General features: G+C 38.3%; 1 protein-coding gene across 2 annotated transcripts in view; it reads right to left on the bottom strand.

Moving 5' to 3' along the window:
- Nucleotides 1-18,744, bottom strand: part of diaph2 (diaphanous-related formin 2) — a 382,484-nt gene that overhangs the window by 276,899 nt on the left and 86,841 nt on the right. For both annotated transcript variants that reach the window (XM_030738657.1, XM_030738656.1), the window contains exon 7: nt 3,645-3,784. In XM_030738657.1, the coding sequence (XP_030594517.1) occupies nt 3,645-3,784 (140 nt within the window). The remainder of the gene's footprint in view (nt 1-3,644; nt 3,785-18,744) is intronic.

Below are 18,744 nucleotides of genomic sequence, written 5' to 3'. Positions count from 1 at the left end.
GGTGCGCAGCCCAGCCAATTAAACTATTAGACAAACACAGGCCTCTGGGAGCAAATTAGCAGCCTGCCCAAACATCAGAGGAAAAACAAAAAGCAGTGGTAAGCACTCACAGTGAAGAACAACTACACTTTGATGCTGAGACTTCTATTTCATTTTTGCGTTAAGTTTTATTTATATATTAAAAAATAATAAGTTTGAGTCATTTTGCTTTGATTTGAAATGATCATTGGAACTGTCATAAATCCAAAATAACTTTCGACATTCACAGGCAGTAAGTAGACTGGGACGCATGTGTCTCCCAGAAAATCTTTGTATTACTTTGGTTTTTAGTTGCTTATATTTTGAATTTTTATACACCAGTATCTGCCTTACGTCTATCAGTGTTTTGGTGACATGTTCCAGACAATGATACATTAATTATTTTTAATTAAGTTATTAATCACTGGACTTCTCATCTTCAAAACTTTCTCCACATTAACAAAAAATGTAATTATTATTGGATGATTTAAATAATAATATAAGCCTCAAAGATGTTATTGAAGCTACATTATAGATTAGTTATCAAAACAACAAAAACCACCTCTACACTAAAAAAAAAAAAAATAAACTAGTTGCACACAAGTTGATATATTTTGAGACTTGTTGAAAAAAATGTGCTAATATCAAACTTCTTCCTCCATTTCCCTTTGACTTCTTTATTGTTATCAACCCACTTGTTTGCCCAGAGCTCAGGATGAGAGGAGATGCTGCGCCACTGATGTTTCAGATCACAACAGTATGTGTGGGGTGGATAATTGCATCTGCCACATCCAATTCACTGGTTGTGTGAGCTCAAAATTCATATTTCTATTTGAAAGTTACAAAAAGACTAATTTCTAAACAAAAACAAAAAAAGAGTGATGCATCCATACAAGCTTAAAGCCATTTTTATCAGGCACATGTCCTAAATACTCATCTGCACACCCTTCATTACTGATGCTAAAAAAAAAAAAAAAAGCTATGGAAAAAATGGTAACATTTCCAAAACACAACAACAACAGAGTTTGTTCTTAAAGGTAAAAAGATCATTTGTCTTATTTGTTTGTTTATCTAATATTTGTTTATCTAGCCTTTTCAACTTTGTGGAAACTGGAACACAGCAAAGTCAGTAGTACATCATGCAGGGACTGAGGTTTGTCTCTGCAGTTAGAAATATTTTTTCAGTTTGGCAGCTGTATTTATTAGGAAAGGAGAAATAAAGGGTACAGCACGATGATTACCAGTTTATCTTCATCTGCTAATTACATACTTCTTTAAATCTAAATAAAAGCTAAAAAATTTCTTAAAATACAAATATTTAAAAGCAATCCAGTGGATCATTATTCTAAGGTGTAACCAAAAAAAAAAGCATAAATGCACTGCTCTGCCATCTATTTCATGGTTATTTTCAGTATATGTTAACATACAATCATACCGTACAAAGGTTACATTAACATAGTTTGATGAAATGCAGACTTCCTGTGTGTTGTGATCCATAACAATTAAGTACATTCATATTAATTAGAAGTACCCTTATTCATGCTTCAAGAATAAAATAATAAGCGCTGTAAGGACAGGCAGGGGACAACACTTGTACAGTCCTGCCCAGAATCACCACCCAAAGATGGGTCCCTCGATAGCTCTAGTCATCCGTGGGAGGCAAGTTTTTCATAAAGCACAGGTCACTCATGAGCTGGTCAAAGGTTCGGCCATTTTAAAAACACCCACAGGGCAAGCCTGGCCTCAGTTAGAACCCCTAGGCACCAGTTGGCCTTTCTAAGTGGAAAGGCTGACTCCCTACAGCTTCCTGGTGATTTTGGTCAGTGCCTCCACAGAATGCAAGCACTCTAGAGATAATTACTTAGCTATTAATTTATGTTGTTACACATTATATGGAAAATGTTCATTTGCTTTAATTGCATGATGTCTTTGTGCATGTAGCAGTAATGCTGTCTTGTTAGCCAAATGAATATTCTTGTACTTACAGAAATTAAAGCACATTTCAGGTGGATTACTTAATTTCCTGCATTTGATGTGGAAGAAGAGAATTGCTTTTAATAAAAAAAAGGTCCCCTGTATCCATTTCAATACATAAACGGGTGTATTGAGCATCTGTTGTGCACAATCTGAGCAATAGAATACAACTATATTGTCTTTGCTTCCAAACTGGTTAATGCAAGGATACAGCAGTAATGCCAGTAGTAGCACACAGATTAGATAAAAGCTCCTCTGAGGCTTTGCTGCCAGGTCCATTCTCTGCATGCAGGGTCAACATAAAATGTTTCCACTTACAGAGTGACCATTTACTTGCACCACTCATTGATTCCCATTAGGAAACATCTCTCATCTTAGGCAATATGTTGTCACTAAGCATAATTGTGTATTGCACCACTGAGACCAAATTATGATTTAAGATGTTGTTTACAGGAGTGGTGGCAGAGAATTTAGTTACCTACTATAGAAATGGTAGAGAAAAAAGCCCTGGTAATAAATGATCTAAAAGGAAATCAAACAAGTTATATAGATTCATAGACAATTAAGGAAAAGCCCCCAACCCCACCCACCCAGTTTTTTGTTTTTTTTTTGTTTTTGGGTTTTTTTTCGGGGGGGGGGGGGGGGGGCTTTGTTTGCTTTGTAACAGGCAAGTCATAAAGCAACATGTGCTAATTTTTTAGTATGAAATCAAGAGTTGCCATTTAATATTAACTTTGTGGACAACACAGTTTGGTATAACAGACCCACTCTGTAACATCGAGTTTCAGAAGGGGGACCACATTGCAAGATATGGAAGGCACGTTTGAATATTAAAAGGTGGCTTTAATAACCAAAGATGGTGCAAAAAAAAAAAACCCAAAAAGAGCCAAAGAGAGCAAACTAAAACACTGGCAGCTGGTAGACCAATTTCATGAGTTCATTTAGAAAAATGTACAAGGTGAAAACTATGGATGCTAAAGATACAATGCAAGTAACATGAATAATGGCCAAAAAATGGACAGACACATATGAACAACTAACAGGAGAAAAGTCTGGACTACAATTGCACAGAGAAGAAATTGGAAAAAGATCAACAGGTGAAACCAGTTAGTGTGGAAAAATACAGGAAATAAATGACAAGGAACACGAGGAAATCTTACAAACCAAAAAAGGAATTAAGTACAAAAGACATGGGGCAGAAATAGAGGGTAACACAGAAAAGGGCTCTCAGAACATGTTGGGAAAAGGGGGAAAATAACACACACAGGGAAATAACTTGTTCTTAAGTAGTTCCATTGTGCTATGGTCCATGCTTTGCTCTTTGCAAAGTATGGACAAAGACACACTTCCAGAGACTGCAAAAGTTCATTTGGTCTGCTGCCATATTCACTAAGTTTGTTTAAAAGTTTAAGTTGTGCCCTGTCTTACTGTAACCTAAATGATCTATATGTTTTTGTATATTAAGAACTAAAAGAAATCTATGGATAAAATACATATCGTGTAGGGACTGGAATGCCTAAAACCATCAGAATGGCGAATTTTCAATAATAAAAGCTCTTAGAAAAGTTTTGGTATTTTTAGTTATCATTTAAAAAACATCCCCCAAAACAAAACACAGTTTGCAGAATGTGACAAATGCTTTAGTGACTAACCTGACAGGGTTACTAGTGAGAGACACTCGGAGGGATTCCAGGCAATTCAGCAGCTTTTCTTCTGTGATGCCAGAACGCAGTTCATGGACATATTCTTGGGATGAAAGGGTACACTCATGCTTACTGTTCCTCAGTCCACCCTGTAAACAAAACATCAGTGGGAAAGTTATTAGAGATTATCAGCCCATACTATAACTCTAGCCTTCTGAAACAATATCTCCTAAATACACAGAGGGGAATGAAAAATTACACGTCAACAAACTGAAAAGAATTTTCTATTAAATCAAATCCAACTGTTAATCAAAAATCTCCTTTTATCAGTTTGATTGTAATTAGTATGAGTATGTGGATTTTTTTTTCTTCCTTTTTCCTTTTTGGCATTAAAATTTGGATTCATCTTTTTATTACATGATGATTTTAGTAATAGAACTTGGCCAGAACATCTATGTTTTAGAAGAAGGCGAGGATGCACTAGCCATTTTCCCTTTTCAGTCAGCCAAGGCTCTAATGATGGACTGTACTGACAGAGAGCCAAAAACAGGCTGCGCATGCTATCTGCAGCTACTCCTGCTTGAAGTAAATGGATTCTCGTGTTTAATCTCCACAGGGATATGCTGCTACACTGATACTTACACAATGAGACTATTGGCATCTATTGGCAGCAATAAACACACTTTCAGGACAACAGTGAAACACACTGACACTCACTTTACATTCACTCTCAAAGCACACAGTGGAGTTAACTTTGTACTATGCATTGCACTACAGCAATCAACAAAAAGCAGGACTAAAACTGAAATAGCTCTGCATGCAAACTGAAGAATTTTACAACACTGTCTCTACTTTTAGTACAAGCTCCACAAACAAATTTGTGCTAATTAAGTAATTTCCAGATTCCAAAGTTAATATGACCTATATTTCAGGTGGGAGAAGTGAGTCAAGGTACCATACAAAACAAATGAAAACACAACCCAGAAACAGCACCATGTATGCCTAAACAAGACTCCAAGGCAAAATCATCACCACTGTGTTGATCCCTGGACTGCTGGTTCCCCCACAATGTGAGCTGTGCTAATAGCCCGTTTGGGAAGTAATAAGCTAGCTCATTTATCTAGAGAAAAGAGAAGCGTGCTGTTCTCCTGCAATGCACAGTGAACATGAAAGAACCACATTTTCTGTTGCAAAATCCAGAGGCAGTCTAAGAACAGCAAGCTACCACTGATTCAGTGCTTTTGGTGCAAACTGAGCTTACACACTGATTGACTGAATAATGACATAAAATATCTCACATGTATTAGATTCTGGAAAATGTAAAATCATATTCTATAAATTGCTAGAGTGATTGCTGCCAAAGCCAATTATATTTATTTACCAGTAGAAATGTAATCGCACATCGTATCTTATGTACTATCTGTAGGAATATTAATGACAGATTTACAAATCCCATTCAAGAAATAAGAATAAATTCTACATTCTTTATGTTCAAATGCATAAACCACTCTTGGAGGACAAAAGACTTTTTTATAGAAATCTAAAATGTTAATTTGTTAGAGAAGACAAATAATCCGAACACCTAACAAAGTGAAATGTGAAACAGAAACCTTAAAATAGATTTCAAGGTTTAATTCTAACAGTGATGTAAAGCTGTCTTCATAGAAGGCACAATCATAACAGTGACACTTTTCTGACAGTTAAGCTACTTCAAAGAACATACACTAATGTATATTGCTAAAAGTATTCACTCATCTGCCTTCATGTGTGTATGAACTTGAGTGACATCCCATTCTTAATCCATAGGGTTTAATATGATGTTGGCCCACTACAATTATTTGCAGTTATAACAGCTTCAACTCTTCTGGGAAGGTTTTCCACAAGGTTTAGTGTATGTTTATGTGAATTTTTGACCATTTTTTCCAGAATAGTATTTGTGAGATCAGACAATGATGTTGGATGTGAAGGCCTAGTTCACAGCTCTAATTAATCCCAAAGGTGTTCTGTTAGTCTGCCAGTCAAGTTCTTCCACACCAAACTCGCTCATTCATGTCTTCATGGACCTTGCTTTGTGCACTGGTGTGCAGGCATGTTGGAACAGGAAGGGGCCATCCCCAAACTGTTGCCACAAAATTGGGAGCATGAAATTGTCCTAAATGTCTTGGTATGCTGAAGCATTAACAGCATTACACCACTTCATCCAAGGTTTTGCATTATGCTTGCTAATGTAAGGCTTGGATGCTCACCCACTGAAACCTATTCCATGACACATTCCACACACTGTTCTTGAGTTAATCTGAAGGCCATACAGTATGTAGTTCGGAGGTCTGTAGCAAGTGACTGCAGAAAGTTGCCGACCTCTGCGCACTATTTTCTCAGCATTTGCTGACCCACTCTGTCATTTCACATGGCCTACCACTTCATGGCTGAGTTACTATCATTCCCAATCACTTTCACTTTGTCATAACAGTTTATGTATTTTTAATCCTTGAGTGGCAACACTTATGTTTCTGAAAACCTTGAAGTCAGTTCTCAAAGAAAAGTTTATATTATTTATATCTGACTGATTGAATCTTCAATTCAATAAGGTGGTTTTTATCTGTATGTGTGTGTGTAGTCTTAGACTTATCATGACTCTACTTTATTAACTCAGATATGCACAGAGTTCAAGTAATTAGCATTTTCAATCACAATCTAATCATCTTCCATTGTTTCACTAAAATATACCGAAGCCACAAAGTATCCATCAAAGGATTGCTGATAAAGATGTCTTAAAAAGACAAAAAGCATTCTGAATTAATATCATGATATAAATCAGTTAATATATATATATATATATATGTGTGTAAAAAAAAAATTTTAATAATATTGCTTAGGAGAATGACAACAAAAGTGGTCCTAACTTGTCCATACAGGCACAGCAAAACCATTCCAACTCCATTAAGGAGATTCAAATCCAGAACCTTACAGCTGCGAGGCACTAGTCCAACCACTACATCACCATGCCACGGTTGAGTATCTGGGTACTTTTTAATTCCAAATGTTAGATGTACTATTTTGGATGCAATAACAACTGATCAATAACAGTTAGGATGTTTGTGTCTTGATCTAGACGCTTTCTGAATAGCAACTGGACTGTAGAGCTCCTAGACATACTGTCTTCGCTGGTCCATTCCATTAAAGTGGTCATTAATTGAAAACACTCTTGGTAGAATTAGACTGTTGAGCCTCCAAGATGCATTTTTCACTATCAAGACGAAGACTGGATCTAGAGTATTCAATATCCAACATTGCCTGAACAGGGACCTTCCAAAGTAAAGGGACCTAAGTAATTTAAGCTGCTGATCAGGACAGTGCATTACCTCTGTCAGATGCAATCATGCCCGGGATGCACAACCAACATACAGGCGAGGAAGAGCTACTTCTCCTCCAAAAAGTAGAAGGAAAAATATCAACAACTGACATTTAGATTATCAGGCTGAGCATTGTTGGGAGTTGGTGTAATATGCTGCTTATCCCCTGAAAATGCCATTGTTGTTTGTTGCACAATCACAGCAGTCAAATCACCAAAACTTTTGTTTCTGTGCAGAAGGATGGGATTTTGAAAACACACCACTGTCTGCAGTGAATCAGGTTTGATAACAACAAAAGCTAAAACAGCTCAGTCGGGTAGACAGTGAAGAGGTCATATGTCAGAATTGTGCTCAGTAAAGTTTGGAAAATAATGTCTGGTGAGCATTAAATTCACATTAGTGTGTTTCATCTAAGTCTGAAGACCAAATACCTGCCATTTGGCAAAAGCTTGATTTTGGTTGTTGTAAAGCCTGATAAAATGGGAAGGAATGGGCTGGCATTTACAGACTGCTTTCTAGTCTTACTGATCACTGAAAGCACTAAGCCACGTTCACCTTTTAACACATTCGTGCACCTTTTTCTATACCCTTAAGTTCTTTAGCTCCACAGGCAATTTAGAATAAACAATCACTCTAATTAACCAAGCAAGTCTTCATATTGTGGGAGGAAGCTAAAGTACCCAGAGAAAAACCAAGCAGACACAGTGAGAACATACAAACTCCAAGGAGGAGATTCCAACACAGAACCTTCTGGCACCATGCCAACCACTGAACCACCATGCCGTGGTTCCTAAATACTCTGCAGATTTGACAATGAAGCCTTACTAACTTGAGTAAAACCTGATATCAAATAGACTGAAATTTAGACTTTGCCTGATAAAACTTTGACATCTTTAAATAACTCCACTTTTGAGCAAAGTAATCAAAATAAAAGTTTGTCTAAACATAGCAGAAAGGATACTGTATACTGTAGCACACACACAAAAAAAAATACAAATGTAATGCTGCTTAAATTGCTGCCTTATTTTTGGAGACAGATAGACAGGATTTGTAGAAAAGTACTTCCTCAGTGATGGGCAGTGAGTGGCAAAGGCATCACCCACTTTTTATTAATCTTCTTACCCCTCAGTAGTTCCCAGCAAGCATACCGCTATATCCAGAAACACTAGAGCTCTGGTTTCACCACAGGCTCTGACCTCTGGAAACCAAAGACACTGACCATAAACTGCTTTTTCATGACCCTAGCCCAAATCAATAGAATCCTTTGGGATAATATCAACATTACACTCCCATACTGGCAGCAGAGAAACAATCTGAGGAGCGGGAGGGGGGATTACCTGCTGACCAATGGGTAATAGAGTTTTCCCCCCATCAGGCTCTCAAAAATGGTCAACAGTACAAAATTGTCAAAAACAGACCGTAGAGAAGGGAAGTAATGGAGGGATGGGAGCGACTGCTCTATGTGTAGTATGTGATGCAGTAGTAAGACATAAAAAGTCAAAGAAGCAGGGGGTATGAGGATGATAAGAAAAACTAGGAAGGGGATACAAAAAAAAAGAGTGCAGGGAGAAAAGGGCAGGGCAGAAAGATAGAACACCTCTACAGTAGAGGACAGACACAGCCTTTTGACCACAGCCTAGAGCCTCATCTCCTGCCGCTTATTGAATCCCCTATTTGTCGATAACAGTATTTCCTGCCAAAGAAAATAGTGCTGGGAGCAATTACTTCACTGAGCCTGTCAATTTCATTTTGGGGGGTTAGGGGAGCATTGAGGCTCATTCCCTCCTCCTCTATCACCTCTGTCTACCTTTCTGTATGCCACGGGGAGTGACTGAGTGCAGTGCCTTCTATCGAGGGCAGGGCAGGGAGACAATGCCAAGACGCCTGCACCTCCACATGTCATCTTCACCTGTAATGAGCTTATAACAAGCTGGCAGCTTCTTCAGTGCCCAGTGCTCGACACACTCAGGCAGACTGATAGATACATTATTCAGCTTCTTTGTCAGCTTACTGGAAAAACCACATAAGCAGTAACATGTCTCGCCTGGAAGTTAGTGCTGGGAGATAGCTTCCAGGCCAGACATGCTTCTGTCATTCAGTCTGCCATGCTAACGCTCTATCTTTTTCAGACATATGCACAAATGCACAACAGGGTTTTTGTGTATGGCTCTGAATGGGCCTTTGGGAGAGTGACTACACACAGTAGTAAGCTTGATCATTCTCTACAAAAGCAATGAGTCTGTTACCTTATTTAACAAAAGTCAATGTACTTTTCTGGTGTTTCTTATTATGTATTAAGAAATTTCATAAAAGGTGCCATCTGCCAAATGATGGTGGAGGGGTACAATGCTGTCACCTAACAGGAATTTAGATAAGAGGACAAAGATGGTACACTCACACATAAACTCCTCTCGCACTCTGAGAAGAAGCAGCTTACAACAGGTAAGACTGTAGACAGACAGAAATACCTACAACTTCACTGATTGACTGATTACTTGAGTTTGACACAGGAAAATGATATTTTGAGTGATGATTTCCAAATATTGCTTCTTTCACTATTATGAAAAAATCGACAGAAGCCATAAGTGTAGTGTCTCTCCTCTAGCCTTTCCTTTAACAACATTATCATTATTATATGAACTGGCCTTTGACCCTTATAACAAGGGATTAAAGCGAGTCAGTCCCAAACAGCATTCTGACACCTTCGATTAATGAAAAATTAAATCTGATATGCAGTTTAATACATATTAATATCAAGCAAGTTCACTTTTCATACGCAGCAGTCTGGAGTTCCATCCAGCCGGTGCCATAGAGATACTCGACAAATCAGAAAGTAATGTCACCCCATGGTCCCACCTGCACACATTAAACACGCACCTGTCATGCGTTCATGCATTGGGATAACAATAAAGCTGCAGTCATGGTACTTTAGCATCTATCTAGCACCACAGAAGGTAAGAACATAAATGGAGCAAATTTTTGGAAGTGGCAGGTAATTTCAAATGTAGTTTACTTTTTACAGGTTGGCAAACAATCTGTTTGCCAGCTACTGATACAGTTAGTGCATTTGGAGACAGAAAGGTAATGAGTGATAACTCATTAGAGACAACTGCAGATGCAAGAAAGAAAGTCAGGAGAAGAGTCTATCCCAGCTGTCATAGGGTGAGAGGCAGGGAACACCCTGTACAGGTTGCAAGCCTGTCACAGGGCCAACACAGAGAGACAGACCACCATTCACGCTCCCATGCACACCTATGGCCAATTTAGAATCACCGATTAACCTAACCCCACTAACTGCATGTCTTTGGACTGTGGGAGGAAACCAGAGTACCCAGAGAAAACCCACACAAACATGGGAAGAGCATGCAAACTCCACACAGAAAGACCCCAGCCAAGATGGAATCGAACCTAGGACCTTCTTGCTGTGAGGCAACAGTGCCAACAACCATGCAACTGTGCTGCCTGGGGTGTAATATATCAAAGCATATTAAAGCATAAAAAAGAACAAAAAACAAAATAGAATTACTAAAAATTAATAAATAAATAATTGCTGCTTCTTTGTGTCTAATAAATTAAAATTACTAGCACACCTACTGCTTTATGTAAAAATAATAAAATAATAAAGATAGAATCTGAGCAATTAGTGCATATGAAGCTGTACGGCGGCCATGTTATAACTTAATTTCCTGTTCATTAAGGGCTGATAAATTAGTCATATTATAAAAGATACCACAAGAATGGATACACAGTCTACAGACAGGTAGAACAAAATGTCTTTTTTTTTTTTTTACGATATAAACATGACCTATGCACAATGCTGATGACTCAAGAGCACGAGAAAATAAGGTTTGCACAAACCAATCGCAAAGTGACCAGCGTGACAGATGTTACACTAAATAAATGAAAAATTCAACATTTAACGCAATCTAAAGTTTGGCATGTGAGTGTGACAGCAGTCACAGTAAAGGTCAACGGGAACACGGATCAGTTGAGATGCTGGTTGGCTGGACAATGAGTTTTCCCTAGCCCTACTTAAAGGACAGAGTTCTGGTGCCGGCAGATAAGACATTTCATCTAGCCACCAGGGTGCAGGGCTCCCAGCACAGTGGGGGATTTCCCCCCAGACCATGTGGCCAAGTATTTCATCTCTTCCTCTCATCGTCCATCTACAATTCAGTCTGTTTTTTTTTTTTACCTCTTCCCATATTCATTCTTTTTCTTTTCTATCTCACTACATCCAAAGTCAGGTGTTTTTGAAACATGGGTAAAAGCTACAAAGAAATATGTGTTTATCTGTACACACCAGGGGCTTTTCTTCTCTTTTATTTATTTTCATTCTCCATCTTCTGCCTGTTGTGGTCAGAAAACAAAATCAGACAGCTTTATTTTCCTACATCTGGGCTACTACAACCTGGTGATAACACAGACACAATTAGGTCTACAACACTATTTCAATAATCAAGCCATTGGCTTTATATCTTGTGGCCAGATGAGAAAAGTTCACTACAAAATACTAGCAAACTGCAAAGAAACATACAAAAAAGTAAACAATGCTGTATTAGGCTGGCTGAATATAACATTGTAGATTTATTTAGTATGAAACTCGGGGCTGTGGCCAAGGTATCTTGGAGTTTTTGTATTTTTGTGCAGTTCCCAATAGTCAAGAGGATGAGCCCTAAAAAGCAGGAGCTACAACCCGCCACCCCCCACCGCACACCACCCCACCTTTTTTTTTTTTTTAACTTCAACACAAAGATGCCCACAATAGTTTGCAAAAGTAATTCAATTACTCATGGTTTGCTGCTTTTATATTTGTGTGAGGTAGGAGTTGCTTTCTATGAATACACTGAAAGGTCATATTATATATATTATACACACACACACACACCATTCAACCATAGGGCCGAATACATATTACAATTTATTTTTTCAGAACTACAATTTATATTGGGGCATGTTTTTATTAAAGAAAAGGCTTATTCTTTTACGTGGACTAATTTTCCAAATATGATGCTTGATTCTCTGGTGCTTTAGACATCAGCACATTCAACAGATGTTCAGGATAAAGAACTAGAATGTAATCCTTCACCCCCATCAGGAATACATCTGAATGTTTCTGCCAGAGGCCGTATCACAAATAATACAATTATTTATCAGAAGGTCTATAAGAGAGGATTTTTTTTTATGATGCAACAGACACAGTATAAATGACAAGAAAATTCATTGTGATTTTTACAACTCTTTCACAAAGACATTCCTGGCAGGATTTTGTCACAGGGCAGTTACTTGGAAGGTTCTGCTGCAACAATTATGAAGTTTCCATCCTGTAGCACTTATGTTGTAACCTTTCACCACATAAACTTTGCCAAAGTTAAACTAGAAGTGTTTTTAAGGCTAACCTATTTGTGAGACTTCCACCTTGACCTTTCCAATAGTAACAAGGGTGACTGTGTTCACCTTTTTTAAGTGGCTCATTTCCTTCCTTTGTCTTTCACACTTTTACCCTTAGCTTGACCCACACCAGACAGCTCAAGTTTTGGAGAACACACACACACACACACAACACACACCTATTCTACTGGCTGTGCCCCTGATCTGAACAAGGTGAGGGCAAATAATAGGCACTGTCAGCAAACTCTCTGAGCTTTAATCTGAAACTCAAACTTGACTTGCAATATGCCAACTTTCATCGGAAGTAAAATGTTGCCCAAAAATATTCTGTCGAGGAACACTGGGTTCCTAATCATCACATGACACCAGGGGGCAAAGCAGTGATCATCAGTTAAACTCAAACCAAAGTGCTGGATAAATGAAAAGGAAAACTCCAAAAACTACTCATTAAAAGTCTATGCAAGCAAGTGAACCACTGTAACCCTTTTGAACTGTGGAAACTTGAAGATAAAAATTAAATGTGTGCATGTGAATAGGAAAATATCAATGAAACATGATCTTGAACACTCAAAAGAAAGAAAGAAATCAAGAAGCAAAGAGCAACCATGATAGATAAATAAATAATAAATTTACACACTTAAGAGCTCAATTAAGAAAAAAGACACACCAGACCAAGTGATTAAGTGAATGTAGACATTTATATTTATGATAGTAATGTATACATAGCCAGTGCTGTACCTTTTTTCTTGCATACTCATGTACATACATGTGATACAACTCTTCTCCCATACTTCTGTGCTTTGCGCCGATATTATTTAAATTAATAATGGTGCATTTAAAAGTTGTGAGTTTCATTTTTTAATGGACTTTGATTAAAGCTCACACCAGTATGCCCCTTATGGTCTGTGCATTCTCCAATTAAATAATTATAAACTGTGGGAATTCTGAAAATTGTATTTTTTGTTAACTGTTTGAATTGGTGTAAATAATTGTGAATGCTGTAACATAACCTTCCCCACTGGAGAACTTAGTGTCCAGTTATTAAAAATTCCTGTTTAACGCCCTCAGAAATTCCTGCTCATGGTTATAGAAATGCATATGGTTTTTGTTGCTCCTGCATGATCCTCTGTTTTAAGTCCTGGAACCTTAATGTTTGTAACTACTTTGGTTCCAGAACTTTGGCCTTGCCTTATTGATTTCCTGTAGCTCAACTGTAACAACTTTAACATCCCAGTACACATATATACACAGCTATATGCATCGTGGGCGTACATTTTAAAAATGTACCTAAATGTTACTCAGTTAACTTCAGTTCTCTTTTTTTTTAAACACAGCACTGCTTTTTTAAATAATTAACTAAAGGCCACTGATGCCACAGTTAATTAATGCCTCACAAATAGGACTGCTGCAAAAACTTGTAACAAATTTTGAGCAGTTTTGTATGTCTGTGTGTTCTTGTGTGTGTCTATGTGCACTTACATTAATATGGTTCTGCTCACACAATTGTGTGTGCATGCTTGAGAGCCTGTGTTTGCACACGTACGTTTGTTGGGTTATGTTTGTGTGTGGGGCAGAATATTCCCCTAAGCAGTTCTCCCTGTGCTTTGCAGGGCTCATGCCTGCACTGAATTTCAATGACACTTCTATGAAGATAGGAGCAGATGTCAGCCAGCTCACTGAAAGTCAGGTAGAAGAGAGTGAGAAAAATAGAGTGAGTAAAATTGAATACATAGTAGCCGCAGAGGGAAGTCTTAAGTTGCACATCTACTTGCAGTAGTGTAGTACAAGAAAGACGTAACATTTGAGAAAATGCCTTTTTACACAAAAAACAATCAAACTCTGAGAATGACCTCAAACCTGATATGAATGTCTTTTTATGCCACTACATTATCTGGATAATGACACCTGTTTAACTGGTCTGCTCTTGTTTACACTGGGTACATGTTGCATTCTCATCATCTCCATTGTGGCCATATTATATTTAGGGATGGGCATTTCATCCTAAACCACTCTGGAATGATTCTGCATTGTCGTGGGAGACCTGTGATATGCTGCCTTTACCTTACTCAGTTTGCACTGGACCTCATTTTTGGGGTTTTGGGGGTTTTAGCTAATTTCTTTATTTGGTTTTGCAGTTTTCTTCTTTTTGGACAGTGGCCTCACAGCACCATATATGCTTTACAAGTATGATGCCTGTTAGATTAGTAATGTGTTCTTTTATCTTAGTTTCTATCTTATATATATATATATATATATATATATATATATATATATATATATATATATATATATATATATATATATATATATATATATATATATATATATATATATATATATATATATATTACCAGTCAAAAGTTTGGGTGCACTTACCTATTCATACGAGTAACTTAATGACTATTAGAATATCTGAAAATCCCTACCATCCCTTGCTGTGACTGGACCTAAACACTGTTTGCTTGAGTTAGCAAGAAATCACAGGCTTTGAACTTTCTGTGTTCTGGTTGATCCATTTACATTTTGATTGCAATGCATCGTGTGTAAAGTCCCGCCTTGACACCCCCACCAATCCCACCTAGCTGGGTGACTGCATGGTAACAAAAGGTGGCCGAAATGGATTAAAGACAACTGATGAACTGGGTTTTGTGAGCTGAAATTCTCTCAATAAGATCATTACAGAGACTTATGGATTTTTTTCTCCATTAGCTCAAACTAAAAATAAGCCCTTGCACTGACTCACCCACACCGCTTTCAAGATAATGTACTACACTCCAACCACTCACTAATCAATTCAAGGTCAGCAGGTGGCTCAATATTGTCCCAAAAGTTTCCCGAAAGCACAAAGACATGAGGTATTTTGCATGTAGATGAGGTGACAAAGTGGTCAAATTTCCACAGTTAAATAATGTCAAATAATGTCAGAAGAAAACTTGAAAGGTGCAAGAAGCCTTCCTGGCACTTGTTTCCCGCTCATGTGCTTCCAGTGTTGTAGCAGAGGAGGTTAACAACTGAGCAGTTAAGCAGCTAAAGTCACACAGGATCTAATTTAGGTTTTCACTGTTGTCTCTGCTGCATTGATTGCAATGTGAAGGCCTAATGAACTCTGTACTTTGTGCTCTCGTATCTACCTCTGGGACCTTGGATATGAAGCCAAGAGCTGCAACTACTGACTAAAAGTTTGGAGAAGGACTGCAAAAAGAAAAAACTCTGAAGGAAGGGAGACAACGCTGACACGATTAATAAATAAGAAAGAGTACTGATGCTGGTTTTTAATGTGTGACCTGTTTCACACACCTCTGTCCTTCTTCGATGATCCTCTCCATAAGGGATTAATCATCTTGATAAATCATACATAGGACAAGCACTATATGGGGGCAAAAGGTCCAGGTTAGTCTAATATTCTTCTTTTCTCCACTCCTTTCTGAAGAGATTCAGCTGAATAAGAACCCCAGTTCTAAGAATAAACAACACTTCAATTGCCTTTTGTTGACTTAAAAAGTTGCAAGAGATTATGTGCGTAGACACAATGTGAGGCAACAGATCATCACCCAGCGAGAGAAGTGGGTTTAAGGTGTCTAGCCATTATGAGGATGCATGACTAAGCCTGAAAGCTAATAGAGTGCTACAATGCAAGCAATAAGAAGTACTTTTTACCTCTTATTTGGATCTGAGAAGTTTTTATAGAGCTTAAATTTAATAATAACAATAATAATAAATATTTTTTTACTCTGTAATCCAGTAATGGGACTCTATCTCTCTCACACACACACACACACACACACACACACACACACACACACACACACACACACACACAATATGAGACCAGAGACTGTGGAATATTATCTTACAGTATTTGCTGAGATATGCGTAACACTGCAGACTGACTGGTTCCAGCTTAGTTTCTCTCATGTTAGTGAGTATAGTTTTGCTTTGGCCTTTCACTGCCTGCTGTTGGCCTTTTGCTGGGCTGCCTTTGTCACTTTTTGAAAATAATTAAGCTCTGCTGGTTTGGCCTTGGCCCTGTGCTTCTGCTACTGCTGGATGCCAGACTGGTGATCCAAACCTTTGGAAGTCTACAGCCTTGTTTTTTACTGGTACCATCTTCACCTATGAAGCCCATGTGAAACAAAACAAAGTTTGCACACTAAAACCCTAATTATAAGTACAAGGTGGGCCCTCTGTGTCACTTTGTAACTCAGGATAAGATATAAGAGTGTAGCAGCCATTTATACATCTTGTACCAAGAAAAGGCTGATCTTAATTAACTTAATACATGCATTCCTGTGCTTAACCTCTGCTCCCAAAATGTTCTGCATGCTTATCAGTACAACACACAAAATCCACAAATCATCATTTTCTGGTCATTTCCCCAACCTGAGAACAAACTTTCAAGAATGTGCAATAAATAACAAAGAGGGGCAGAATGAATGAGGACAAGAAACTGGGCACAGGTAAAAATTATTTGGCAGGGACATTAATGATGTCCAATCCCTACACAGGTTCAGCGGGCAGATTATGATGGAGGGGACAAGCATGATTTATGACAATGACAGTCCTGGGAGAATGGAGACGGCCCTTGCCAGAATCAGAGTGGGTGGTATGCAAGTGTGTTTGTATTTGTGTTAATGTTTGTGTTTGCAGTACTGACCCTAAACTTGGACGGATTATAAATGGGAACAGACTGAGCTCTGACCAGGTAAACACAGGAATTTACACACCAAAAAAAACACATGCACTCAAACTGACAAAACAAGAAAAAGCTCTGCATTTTCCAAACCTCGAAGCCTTGGGTTGGGTACATTGGATTCACTTATTATTTCCAGGGCAGTCAGCTTTGATCTCCTTCTCATGTCTGCATTGGGGTTGTATCATCTCTAATAACCACAGATACATTTCCTCTCCCCTTCCCTGTTAGCTAGATAAATAGGATTTCAAATTGTCTGGTGCTACCCCATCAGAAGAAAAACATGATCTATGAAATATCTTCCCATGAAAAACCCATACTGAGAGATTATCTTCTCATCACACAGACAGCAAAGCTAACAGATAAGGGTGAGAGAGAGGATCTGTACTGAAAGTGGAACACAACGAGTATGTGTGAAGAAGGTGAAAGCATGATGTGTGTGTGCATGCATATCAAAATAAATTTGCAGAGAAAGCAAAAGCAATGCAGTTCCAGTCTGATTTCCTCCATTTACATCCCAAACATAAACAGCCCCCCGTAATAATCACGCAAAACTGGAAACTTTGAAAATTTACATTGAGGGCTCAGGAAACAAAAACTGCTTCTTCTGATATCCACACTATTACTTTGTCTTCATTGAGAGGCTGCAGCCCATTCAATAGCAGTAGAAACACCTATTCATCAAAGCATCTGTGTCCAGGTCCTGCCTAATAACAGATGGAGAGATCTTTAACAGCCCATAAATGAAGGCTCTAAACTCGAGAGAAAGCACTTGCATCAGCAGAGTAACAGCTAAACGAACTCTCTCCTATGTTGGGCTTGACTACTCCAACAAAGCAAGATTAATTTGCCTGTTGAATTGAGGCTGATGTCCCAAGCATGGCATGCTGCCTAGCTGATGGTCGAGGCGCAATGGCGTCTCCCATTCACCAAGAACATTGGGTAAATGTCAACACTGCAACATTACATGGAAAAGACAGAAAGTGGATTGCAATGCTTTAGTCAGAAGAGAGATAAAGACATGCATGTCTTTATCTGGCAGTGAATATATAGTCTCTAGATACAGATCAGACATTTAAGCATCAATTGATAACACATCTATGCTAAATACAAATCCATTAGCAAAATATTTATTGCAGAGATACTAAAAAAAAAAAAATCCCTGAACCACATCAGTGTTACTTTTGTTTGATTATTTATGATATCATTCAGCACAGCAGTGAACACAAACTTTAACCTCAGCTCAATTATTAAAAAATAGAAGAAAAATCTAACTAGTGAGTCTCTGCTATGAAGTGAGAGAACTGGTCAGAAAAAAAATCAAATCAGAGAAAAAAACATTTGACGTTATTGGTAACAGTCTCTTGTCCCTTTATAGACAATGTTTCCTTCTTGGTCAGTGCATGTGTTGGGCATGTGTCTGCAAGTTGAACTTGAGACACCAAGAAGACACTGTAGATTCCCAAGCAGAGGCCACTACAGTGCTGCCTTCCTTTTTTGGCCTGTTCCCCCCCCCATGTCTGACAGGTGTGACCTTTCGGCTGTGCCGGTAGCAGCCATTTTCGTCCCCAGATAGAAGGCCTGGATTAGTCACTACCTCTCAGGACTGTGGCACCTTGCACAAATGCGCATGTGAGGCCCGTGCTCTCTCCAGCATGGCCGAAGGGCCGGCTAT

The sequence above is a fragment of the Archocentrus centrarchus genome, chromosome 10 (assembly GCF_007364275.1).
Source record: "Archocentrus centrarchus isolate MPI-CPG fArcCen1 chromosome 10, fArcCen1, whole genome shotgun sequence".
In the NCBI taxonomy this organism is placed as follows: Eukaryota; Metazoa; Chordata; class Actinopteri; order Cichliformes; family Cichlidae; genus Archocentrus; species Archocentrus centrarchus.
This window is presented reverse-complemented; position numbering and strand designations above follow the sequence as displayed.